Below are 12264 nucleotides of genomic sequence, written 5' to 3' on the forward strand. Positions count from 1 at the left end.
CGTGCGCGACTGCACCGACGCACGTGTGCACCTCCATGGATGTGCGTGTGCGACTATGGTGTGCTTACAAACATCACACACTCTAGCTACACTTAGTAAGCAATGCAAGCGCGAGTCATCATCTTGCCAACTTAGTATCACCATGTTGTGTAACTTCTCAATGGTAATATCCAATTGAGAACTATTATGTGTGCAACAACAACTACTGCGGATGTCAACAAAAAAATATTACTAGCAAAAAATAGATCAACTTAAGCAACTCCGTACCAATAGGATGTGCAACTTTGACAAGTACCCCGACCAACTGCCTGGCAGTCGTTGTGCAACTTTACGTGTCTTTCCGACGATGATATCGCTTCAACTCCAACACCGAGAAAAAAAGAGACAGTCAGTTGCGCTACTGCTCCGGCTCCACGACTAGGGGTCTTCCACAATCCACATGACCCGTTAACCCATCCATAATGGATTTGTGAGTCACACCTCGAGCACCACTGCGTCACCTCCACTCCAACTACCCCTTGCAGTACGAATGCAACTTCTACGGCTACCCCGACCAACTATCTGGCAGCCGATGTGCAACTCTGAAAGTATGGTTGTGCAACTCTTTCTATGGTTAGAGAAAATCCGAGATTGTTAAATTACAAAACATACAAGCGTTGCAGTATTAGTTGACTAAAGAAAACATCTATTTCAGCATCCAATCATCCACTGAATGATAGGTTTCTGCAAGGAAGATGAAAAATACATAGAACTGGACCTTTGATTCGGCGGATATGTCCAGATTGCATTGTATACTACTTAAACAGTTTGGAACAAATCTGAAACTCCTTGACAACAACATTAGAAACAAATCCATAGATAATAGTAGTACTACTTTGCAGCCTAAATCCACCCGAGAAGACACCTTGTCTCCAACTAATAAACTAGTAATTAACTACAGTCTTACACCCGTATAATGATACTATCATTAGGAGAAGATTTGAGAACAGTTGGTGTTCTTTTCGATCCAAATGCAGAAACGCAGCTCCTTGATGAACGAGAGGAAGTAGGATGCGTGGATCTCAAATCCAGCGGCGATGGAGAAGATAGGGAGGGGCGGCGGCGGAGGCGCGCCAAAGTCGATGCAGATGGAGAGGAGGCACAGCGTGGCGGTGGTCGGCGGGGGCGAGCTTGACCCGAGGCGTGGATCCTCCACGGCGGCGACCTGTGTGGAACAGAGAGAGAGCTGATAGGGAGAGCGAAGGAAGAAAGAGGAGGGAAGGCAGGAGGGGACCGGCGTGACGCGGATCCTGTTCGCCGGCGAGACGGCCGCTCGTGAAGCTCCTGGGCGGCGTGCTTCACCAGATGCGTGCAAGGGGATTAGTTGTTTTTTTTGAAGAGAGGCAGCTACTGAAGAGAGATAGCGAGTCAGCGACGACTTTTTCTGTCGGCTAGCGCGGCCGCTTGTTTCCTCCGGATCGTGCGCGCGCACTTTTTAGGTTTTGGGTTGTTATATAGAGGGGTCAGCGTGGGATTGTGGGCGAGGACTCCTGGGGTCATTCATCTGATATGGATGAAGATAGAGAGAACAACAGCAGCGTGTCCTGGAGATTGATACGGCCCTCGAGACATAAGATATATATTAATATGGACGCTTCATTGTTGTCTCTGAGAAAAAAATTTACGGGATAGTTTCTTGGAGATACGTGAGGTTTTGGGTCACGGGACAGAGATAAGTCAGTTTTTTTCTAGTTGGAGAGATATGGGACGTGAAAGATCGAGATAGTTTTTTTTTATGGGGAGGTTTGAGAGAGTTGGGTCGTGGGAGAGATACCTGAGTTTTTTTTTCATATGAGTTGATCTACACCGTAATAATTCGGTCCCACTAGATTAACGGCTCGTAAAATCTAATTAACGTGGGAATTTCTTGGAAGTCTAGAATTAGTATAGGTATAGATAGATAGATAGATAGATAGATAGATAGATAGATGTCTGGGCCAGTATTAGCAGATGGTTAGTACACCGTATTGATGCCCGGACTAGTTCAAGTTAATAGCTGAATTGGTCCATAGCTTTGGTCCTATATGGCTTTGCTATTGCTGGCGTGTTTTTGTGTGCGTGAGTTTGTGTTAATTGTGTGCATCCTAATTATGCAGAGCTTAGGTGTGTGCTCATTGTGTTTGTATTCTCTTGATGCTATATTTTGAGTTAATAAAATCCATCCTTTGTTGAAAAAATAGCTGAACTGGTTGTATTCCGGCGAGATGCTCTAGCTCCAAAGGTTGTGAACCCGAGATACATTACACAGCTGCTTCTTCATCAACTGAACGAAAATGTACGGCAACATTGCTTTGTGAGCCGAGATGATCTAGCAACGAGTGGTAGTCGGAGCACCAAACAGCAAAGGGAAGCAGCCGGCACTGCCACGTCAGCAAAATCTACAAACCCTCACCTCATCGGATAGATAGGCCGACAGAAATCAATGACAACGAGCCATCGAACCATCGAAGCCGACATTGTCAAGATGGCGGGGAGGCTCGAGGAAATTTTATTCGCCACACCGACGGCACTGCCATGCAATGCTAGTAAAAGCATCAAAGAGGGGAATACTAGAGATCCATCTGGTAGATCGGGGCTTCCCCGCACTCTCATACCAGACGCGGAGGAGGCGGCAACCTACTGCCGGACAAGAGATGGCGGCGTGATGCATCTAGAAAATCACCTCTCTTGAGTTTGAGAGGCGAGAACGGTTCCAGAAAAACCGGTGGTGAGGTTAGTTAACTAGATGAATCATCACAATTAACATAATTAATTAGTTTTGATTTTGCATACAAAACTTACTATCTATTTATTTTCAATCATGGCAGTACAACAAATAATAGAAAACATAAAACTTACATGCAGATCGGTAGATCACCTAGCGACGACTACAAGCACTGAAGCGAGCCGAAGGCGCGCTGCCGTAAATGCCTCTCCCTTGTCGGAGCCGGGCAGAACTTGTTGTAGTAGATAGTCAGAAAGTCGTCGTGTTAAGGCCCCATAGGATCAGCGCATCCAAACAGCAACCGCCATCGTTGAAGTGTACCGTAGATCGGAAGACACTGGTAGAAAAAGGGCCTGTAGTCCCGGTTTATAAGGGCCTTTAGTCCCGGTTCTGGAACCGAGACTAAAGGGTCGGTACTAATGCCTATCCCTTTAGTCCCGGTTCAATCCAGAATCGGGACTAAAGGGCGCGGCCACGTGGAGCTCCACCTTTACCAATCGGGACTAAAGGAAATTTTATGATTTTTTTTAATTTTTTTTTGAATTTTTTTTTATTTTCAAATTTCTGAATTATTTTAACTTCTAGTCTATAATCACCACCCCTCATCACTTCTCAATTTATCCTCTAATCATCCCTCATCATTCCAAATCATCTAACTTCCCAAACGGTCACCCATCCTCCCACTCCCCCAGCCTGAGCACGCTTAACTTCCGGGTTCTATTCACTTGTTGTTTTCCTGACAATACTAAGATGTCAATCCTATTAACCTTCAGGAATTTTGCTTGAGCATGAAGTGACACATTTCATAGTTTTATTTTGAAACTATTGTTTTTAAAAAACAATAATTATTTAGTAACACTAATATTTCTTGAATAATTAGTTTGACCAAAGTTTGACCAAAGTTTGACCAGATTTGACCAAAATTGAAATAACAGAAATAATTATTTAGTAACACTAATATTCTAGAATAATTAGTTTGACCATTGTTTGACCACAGTTTGCCCATTGTTTGAATTTTTTTCGATTTTTTTCACTCTAGATCTTAAAAGCCCCGTAACTTTTTTCTATTAGGTTTTTGAGGATTTTGAAAATGCTTAACAGGGTTCCCCCAATTAAATTCGGATGTAACTTTTCGAGTAGATGATTTTTCATATAAAAAACTTTTTCATCCGAGTTAGTATGCAAAAGTTATGCCCATTTTTACAAATTTCAGAGAGATTTTGCAAATAAAGTCAAAATTCACATTTGCAAATTTTACCAACAACTAGACCACATATCACATGGGAAACTTTTTTTTTGACATTTCCATCATTTTCTTTTATTTATTTTTTTTAAACTGAAAAGGCGATCCACAGGGGGGGTAGAGTTTGAAAATGGGACCTTTAGTACTAGTTCGTGGCACGAACCGGGACTAAAGGTCTCAACCCCATTAGTCCCGGTTCGTGCCTCAAACCGGGACTAAAGGTCTAATCTTTAGTCCCGGTTTGAGGCACGAACCGGGACCAATGGTTGTGGGCCAGGAGCGAGGCCCATTGGTCCCGGTTCATCCCACCAACCGGGACCAAAAGGTCCAGATGAACCGAGACCAATGGCCCACGTGGCCCGGCCGGCCCCCTGGGCTCATGAACCGGGACCAATGCCCCCATTGGTCCCGATTCTGGACTGAACCGGGACTAATGGGCTGACCCAGCCTGGACCAAAGCCCTGTTTTCTACTAGTGAGAATCCAACCTAAAGACACACGAACGTAGACGAACTACGACAAGATCCGAGCAAATGCACCAGGGACAGATCCACTGGAGACACATCTCCACACGCCCACCGACAATGCTAGATGCACCACCGGGACGAGGACTGGGCGGGGAGGACCTTATTCCATCTTCAGGGAGCCGCCACCCGCTCTTCTTCCTAAGCAGGACACAAATCCTAACAAAACTCAAAGGAACATCTAAAGATGGAGCCCTCCTGCCGGCAAGGACCAGGATCCACCGCGCCGCCATGGCCCTAAGGCCACGGGAGACAAGGTGGACCGGCGCTGACGCCGATGGGAAACAGAGAAAACCTAGCCTTTTCTTGGGGAGGCATACGCAACATAATTAACTAGTTTGATGTCACACAAAAAATCAGCTAGCTTAAATTTCAGAGAAAAACCAGCCAGGTTACCTTACAAAATCCCAATAAAATACCGTTGTTTGATCTTCCAACATTCTTGCATTTTAGTTTCATGTTTTTTTTCCTTTTCATTTCTATATTCCCGTTCTATCTATTTTTTTTTCTTATGGGGTTTCTAATATTTTTATTTATTTTATATTTATATTTCCCCTTTTACTTCTTTTTTTGAGTTGGCTTTTACTTTTTTGTAATTAGCTTTCATGTGTTCCACCAGTACGTAATATTTTTGTAATTGGCTTTGTACGAAATAAAAGGAATTATCTCATGTGTGTGTATATATTTGGAACAAAGTATATTAATTTTAGAACAAACGATTTTATCATGTTTGTTCTTAAAACAATAAAATTTTGATTACCATGATTGATCGTCACAATTAACAAAATCCGCAAGTTTGATGTCACAAAAAAAAAATCAGCTAGCTTTAGTGTCAAAGAAAAAACTCGCTAGCTTACCTTAACAAAGCCCAACAAAATATCCTTGTTTGAGCTTCCAGTATTTTTGCATTTTTGCTTCATGTTTTTTTTTTACTTTTTAGTTTTATATTAATCTTCTATATTTTTTTCTTATGGAGTTTATAATACTTTTAATTTATTTTATATTTATATTTTTACCTTTTATTTTATTGTATTTAGCTTTCTTGAGTTCCACCGACACTTGGGTAATATTTTGATGCAGTTTCATGATTTTTTTTCAGAAATAGAAAAATTATCAGATGTGTGTACATATATTTTGAACATAATAAATTGATTCTAACACAATAGGCTTTATCATGCTTTTTCTCGGAACAAGAACATTTTGCATGAGTTGGATAAACACGTATTTTCCCTAAGTAGGTAACATATTCAAAGGATAGGCGAACATATTTACAAAAAGTTTTTTCATGTCTACATACGGGGCAATTGATGTATGTCTACGAGAAGCAGATATGTTATTCAGAATGTATCTTACTGCATTTTCTCTTGGGAAACTTGTTCCCAACATTTTACAACAGTTTTTTAACCTAGTATGTTCCATCTATTCACTCCACCCAGTTTTGATTATTATTATTTTCAAACTTTTTTCTCCCTGGTATTCCTCCTTTTGGTTTCCTTTCATTGTTTTCCAAATACGCTTCACGTTTTTCCGTCAGTTTCTACTGGGTTTTCTGAACTGAGAATTTCAACTCTAGTTAACCTTGCTCCAACTTTCAACCGCCAAAAAAAATAACATCGCTCCAGCTTCAGCTACTAAAGTCAGGATACGAATCGAGGAACACACACTCCCCAATAGAGATGCACTCACTCAGCCAGTCAACCGGTAAGCTCTGGTACAATAAGAACTGCAACCTTGCGCGGAAAATCAAAGAATTCAGTTAAAGATGCTCAAGAAATTACTCTGGAAGAACTACAACCTTGTGCGGAATATCAAAGAATTCAGTTGATGCTCACGTAATTGCTCTAGAAGAACTGCAACCTTGGGCAGGAAATCAAAAAATTCAGTTATGGAAGCTCATGCAATTGTTCTAGAAGAGCTTCAGCTGCTCACTGGTTTCAGATAGCAGACACACTGGGATAAATTAATCCGGGTGCTGACTTGTATATTGAATCGACTGTAAACTGTAACAACACACTTCAAAAAAAAAATTTGTCTCCAGTGGGTATATTTATCACACACACACGCCGATGCCAGACAGGGGCAAACGTGCAACAGGCAATTGAGAGTAGCCTGCAACTCCTCAACACGGCCTTGCACCAGTTACAGCCAGAAAAAGAACAACAGAATCTAGGACCTGAGCCTGCCCATGATATACTCGTAAACAACAAAATGGCAAAGATGAAATTATAACAGGTCAATTCAATACCTAACTAGATACAACGGAAACAAGCAGAAGAATAAATTGCAACAGAACATTCCACTGGTAAGTTTACTACTGCCTCTGTCCCACAATATAAGATCGTTTTTCAATCTAATATAGCTTAAAAACGATCTTATATTGTAGGACGGAGGGAGTATAATGATCAGGTGATCAGGTGCTAGCTCCAAGCTCATCTAATGATCAGGTAAAGCTAGCAACTGAACAAACTGAGAGGATTGTCTGCCACATTTAATCTCAGCTACAACAATACTTAGAAACAGGAAGCAGATGTAAATTGGCTAAATACTTAGAAAACCACTGGATGATCTTCAAGAATGAAGACCTCGATGAAAAAAAAAACAAGTCGATCCTTCAGTTCAGAGAAATAGAGGCATGAGACTAATCGATTAGCAACTATCTCAAACGCTGACCACAATGACTTCACAATTTAAGCATCAACATGCTAGCGGCTTCAAACCAAACAGATATTCAGGCAAGTATAAATTTCATGCAACCATGAAACAGTCAGAGATTCTTGATCATAACTTGTATACATAAAAAAAAAACTAGGCGGCTCATACTTGACCCAATTCATACGCATTGCGCCGGTCACAGAAAAAAAAAAGGGCATGTCTGCCAGCTACATTGTCTAAAAGGAAACAATCGGCGACCTGAGCCTAACCATGATAAACCTTTCTTCTGCTCATCAGTACAACATTTCTTGAGCATGTTAAGATCGAACATAACATGAAGCATTGATTCCTTAAAATGGTTAGCGGCTAAACTGAAATGATAAATATAATTCCAAACAATGCAACACAAGGGCAAAACTATAACACTATGTTTCATTATCTAACCAGATGCAATCGAATTATGAACAAGAATGAACTGCAACAGAACATTACTTGAAAGTTGACTAATGCAATTATTTAGTGGACCCAATTCATATGTATTGAGCATGTCATAGCTAGAAAAAATAATATGGCTGTCAGTCTAAAGGGGAACACAATCTGGACTTGAGCCTGACCATGATAAATCTTTCTTCTGTTCATCAGTACAAGTTCCATTTCTCAAGCATATGTAAGATCGAACATCACATGAAGCATTGATTCCTTAAAATAGTTAGCCGCTAAAGTGAAATGATAAATATAATTCCAAATGATGCAGCAAAGGAAGAACTATAGTATATGTTCCAATACTTAACAAGAATTATAATGCAATCTTTCAATTTAACTAGTGTTCCGAACTCTCGTAAAAACTCAGGTGCAACTCGCTACTCAACAAGGAGGATAATCTGCCTCATTCATCCACAGCTAAAACAAAACATAGAAACAGGAAAGTCATGTATATTTGCAAAATTTTAATGTGAACAAGACTACCGGGTAATCTCTGTAAAAGAAAACCTCGATAAAAGGAAATGCACTTCTTCAATTCAATAAACAGAGACACTTCTTCAATTCAATAAACAGAGACAAGAGGCAGCTATATTGCTAACGATTGAGTACTATAAAAACCACTATATAATACTCCCTCCGTCCCAAAATTCTTGTCTTAGATTTGTCCAAATATGGATGTATGCAGTCATGTTTTAGTGTTAGATACATCCTTATCTAGACAAATGTTAGACAGGAATTTTGGGACGGAGGGTGTACAAAGAAAAATAGCATGGTCATTCTTCAGTTCAAGAAAACATAAACATGAGTCAGGGCAATTGGCAAACATTTCAAAATGCTGCAAAATGATCAACACTCACGGCAGCCCCTCCAGACCAAAAGGATATTCAGCAACGATGTAACAATCAAAGCTTCTTGGTCAGAACTTATTATAAATCAACAGAGAAGCTAGCAGGCTCACAGCGGATTCAGTTAATACGTACTGCAGCTCATGTGGATATGGATAGCTAGGCCGTTAAGCAGAAGCACCACACTCAACTGCCCTCAGATGAAATGCTAATGTTCACAAAATAATTTCTAATGTACACAAAATAATCATCTGGTCAAAGGAAAGGCAAAGAGTTCACAAGGTAACCTTCTAGTGGCGGAAACAATGTATGTGAAACTAGAGTTTGCTTGAGCCGATGTCGAGTAGGGCCCAGACCTCTGCGATGGAAACTGGCAACCATCTTGCCATCCACGTCAATCTGAAGTAGCCGATCGTCAACTTTGACTAGCACAAGCACATCACCGTCTGAAGAGACGACCACCACCCACAAATGTTTGCTAAAGTTTCCAAACTCTGCAACCGGCAATTCAACCCGGTATTTCAAGGCCCAGACCTCGCTTTCGTAGTCCTGCGTCCTCCATATATCAATGGATGTCGACGCATCATTGTAGATGGACATTCCGAGCATTCCATCCATCTCAAACAGGTCAGCGCCCCAAGGATCTACTGGAGCACGCATCTGACGGAAGGACTCAGCAGTGGTGTTGAATGCAATTATCATATTGCCTATGCACAAATGCAGGCTACCATGGAACAGGACAGATCCAGAGGGGTATATCAGTTCCTCTTCCTCCACATCGGGGCAGTCTATGTCGACATGCCTCGGGGGCAGGTCGGAGCCTAATGTGTAGACAAAGCAGCCATCTTGAGCTTCAGGCCCCAGCAATAACCGGTACTCGCCGGTAGGGCCGTGCTGGTACATCCCCAAGAAAATGAAGTCAGAAAGCAGTGGTAGTGGAGCATACTGACGTGTTGCCGGGTTGCAGATGGAGAAGCGGGCGTAGTTCTTGGTGAGGACGACGAGGCCGTCGCAGGAGGCCAGCGGACGGAAGAAGGCGTGTCCAAGTCGCGCGATGGACTGGAGCTGGTCGGTGGCGACGACCCCTGCCCGGTGGTCGAAGGGGATCATGTCTAGAGAGTCAACTTCGTCGCCGACAAAGTTGTAGCAGTGGAGGAGGGGGAGGGTGGGCTGACGGCCGTGGTGGGACAGGAGGAAGTCGCGGGCAGAGGTGGCGCTGCGCCAGGCGCGGCAGACGGCGCGGCAGCGGAGGAGGGCTTTGGGGGGCAGGCGGACGAGGATCTCCCAGATGAAGATCTCATCCGGGAGGCCATGGTGGGGAGGAGGTGATGCTGCTGCACTAGCGGGCGCCGCCATGGTTGCCGGCTGAGTGCTCTGGAACCGTGGTGGAGGGAACTGTGGACTGTGGTTGTGAGACGGCGGCGGAGGGAGGAGTCGTAGACTCGTAGGTAGGTCTTTCTCGCGGATGCATTTGGGCTGAGCTAGTGTTAGCCCATTTTTCTTTCTCAAACAAGCTGGGCTAGGCCTGGACGATATAGATATGGGGCACTAGGCGTCGGCGCGCCGGCCCAACTTTGGACTGGTGGTACCAGCATCGTCCGATAAAATAACGCGTAGCCGCACGATTCTCTTATCTTCTTTCGTAGGTGTCTTCTTTTACAAAAAAGATTCCATCGCGCCTCCATGGATGAGCTATGCGCCCAGCCTTGAAGCACCGCCCGACGCACTCGCCTGTTGCTGCCCTCCCCGCCGGTCGCCATCGTCGCTGCGGGTCACCGGTCGCCGTGGTGGAAGCAAAAATATAGTTGGATCCAACAAAAACAGAACATAATGGAAGCAAAAAATTGGAGTTGTTTTCAGTTAAAAAAAAGATGGTGATAGCAGAACAATTTGTTGTGGTGATAGCGCTCGGGTGGCTAGTTGTAGCATCTCTGCGTCTCCTGCTCGCCGGGGTCAGAGTGCCCAGCAACAAAAATCGGAAGCAGCAAAAATCTTCCAGGAAAAATCTTCTCCGCGGTCGGTTGAAGCAAAATCAAAAACGCTTCCAGCACAAACAAACTTAGGTTCTAGCAAAAACGACATGAGCATTTGAGAGCTCTGCAATCGTTGAAGCAAAAAAATATCTCGGTTCCAGCAAAAAAATACATCGGTTCCAGCAAAAACAAAATTGGTTCGGCAAAAAGAAAACGCATCCGCAAAAAAATGGCCTTCCCTCTTGCAGCTCCCCTAGTAGCCGGTCGCAGCTCCGACATGCACGGTTGCAGATCCCGACATCGACGGCATTGGATGCAGCACTCTTCACCGCTGGATGTAGCTTCCGCCGGGGAGGCATCGACCTTGTAGCACATATAACAGCTGGTTGTAGCAAATCAGGGCACCGGTTCCAGCAAAAAACAAAGATGTTCATAAAAATCGAATGGGGTGGTAGCAAAAAAATAAAAGGGGTTGTAGCAAAATAAAAAGGTGGATCCAGCAAAAAAATATTCAGCAAACCCCCTCGGTTCCAGCACGAACTTGCCGCCGCCGAGGCCAGTTGCAGCTTGGCCATGGCGACTGGCGCACCCTGGTTGCGGTAGCCATGGAGAGGGAGCACATCCAGCTGCTGACGGAGGCGGACGAGGCAACGAGTACACCCGTGGCTGCGAGCGGCCATGGAGAGGGGGTGCATCCCGCGCCGTCGATCCACACGAGGTGCATCGAGTCGCCGGCGGCCATGGCGAGATTTAGTTGAGAGCCTGGGAAAGATGAAGGAAATATGCCCTAGAGGCAATAATAAAGTTATTATTTATTTCCTTATATCATGATAAATGTTTATTATTCATGCTAGAATTGTATTAACCGGAAATATAATACACGTGTGAATACATAGACAAACAAAGTGTCACTAGTATGCCTCTACTTGACTAGCTCGTTAATCAAAGATGGTTGTGTTTCCTAACCATAGACAAAGAGTTGTTATTTGATTAACGGGATCACATCATTAGTTGAATGATCTGATTGACATGACCCATTCCATTAGCTTAGCACCCGATCGTTTAGTATGTTGCTATTGCTTTCTTCATGACTTATACATGTTCCTATGACTATGAGATTATGCACCCGGAGGAACACTTTGTGTGCTACCAAATGTCACAACGTAACTGGGTGATTATAAAGGAGCTCTACAGGTGTCTCCAAAGGTACATGTTGGGTTGGCGTATTTCGAGATTAGGATTTGTCACTCCGTTTGACGGAGAGGTATCTCTGGGCCCTCTCGGTAATACACATCACATAAGCCTTGCAAGCATTGCAACTAATGTGTTAGTTGTGAGATGATGTATTACGGAACGAGTAAAGAGACTTGCCGATAACGAGATTGAACTAGGTATTGGATACCGACGATCGAATCTCGGGCAAGTAACATACCGATGACAAAGGGAACAACGTATGTAGTTATGCGGTCTGACCGATAAAGATCTTCGTAAAATATGTAGGAGCCAATATGGGCATCCAGGTCCCGCTATTGGTTATTGACCGGAGACGTGTCTCGGTCATGTCTACATTGTTCTCGAACCGTAGGGTCCGCACGCTTAAAGTTACGATGACAGTTTCATTATGAGTTTATGTATTTTGATGTATCGGAGTCCCGGATGTGATCACGGACATGACGAGGAGTCTCGAAATGGTCGAGACATAAAGATCGATATATTGGACGACTATATTCGGACACCGGAATTGTTCCGGGTGATTTCGGATAAAACCGGAGTGCCGGAGGGGTTACCGGAACCCCCCGGGG

The 12264-nt window shown here is 43.5% G+C and overlaps 1 protein-coding gene across 1 annotated transcript; it reads right to left on the reverse strand.

Annotated features, from left to right (window-relative positions):
* Window positions 1-8656: 8656 nt before the first annotated feature.
* Window positions 8657-9945, reverse strand: LOC125530946 (F-box only protein 8). Its single transcript, XM_048695362.2, has one exon. The coding sequence runs from the start codon at window positions 9843-9845 to the stop codon at window positions 8745-8747; it is 1101 nt and encodes a 366-aa protein (XP_048551319.2). The 5' UTR covers window positions 9846-9945; the 3' UTR covers window positions 8657-8744.
* Window positions 9946-12264: the final 2319 nt, after the last annotated feature.

The sequence above is a fragment of the Triticum urartu genome, chromosome 3A (assembly GCF_056163025.1).
Source record: "Triticum urartu cultivar PI428250 chromosome 3A, HENAU_Tu73, whole genome shotgun sequence".
Taxonomy (NCBI): domain Eukaryota; kingdom Viridiplantae; phylum Streptophyta; class Magnoliopsida; order Poales; family Poaceae; genus Triticum; species Triticum urartu.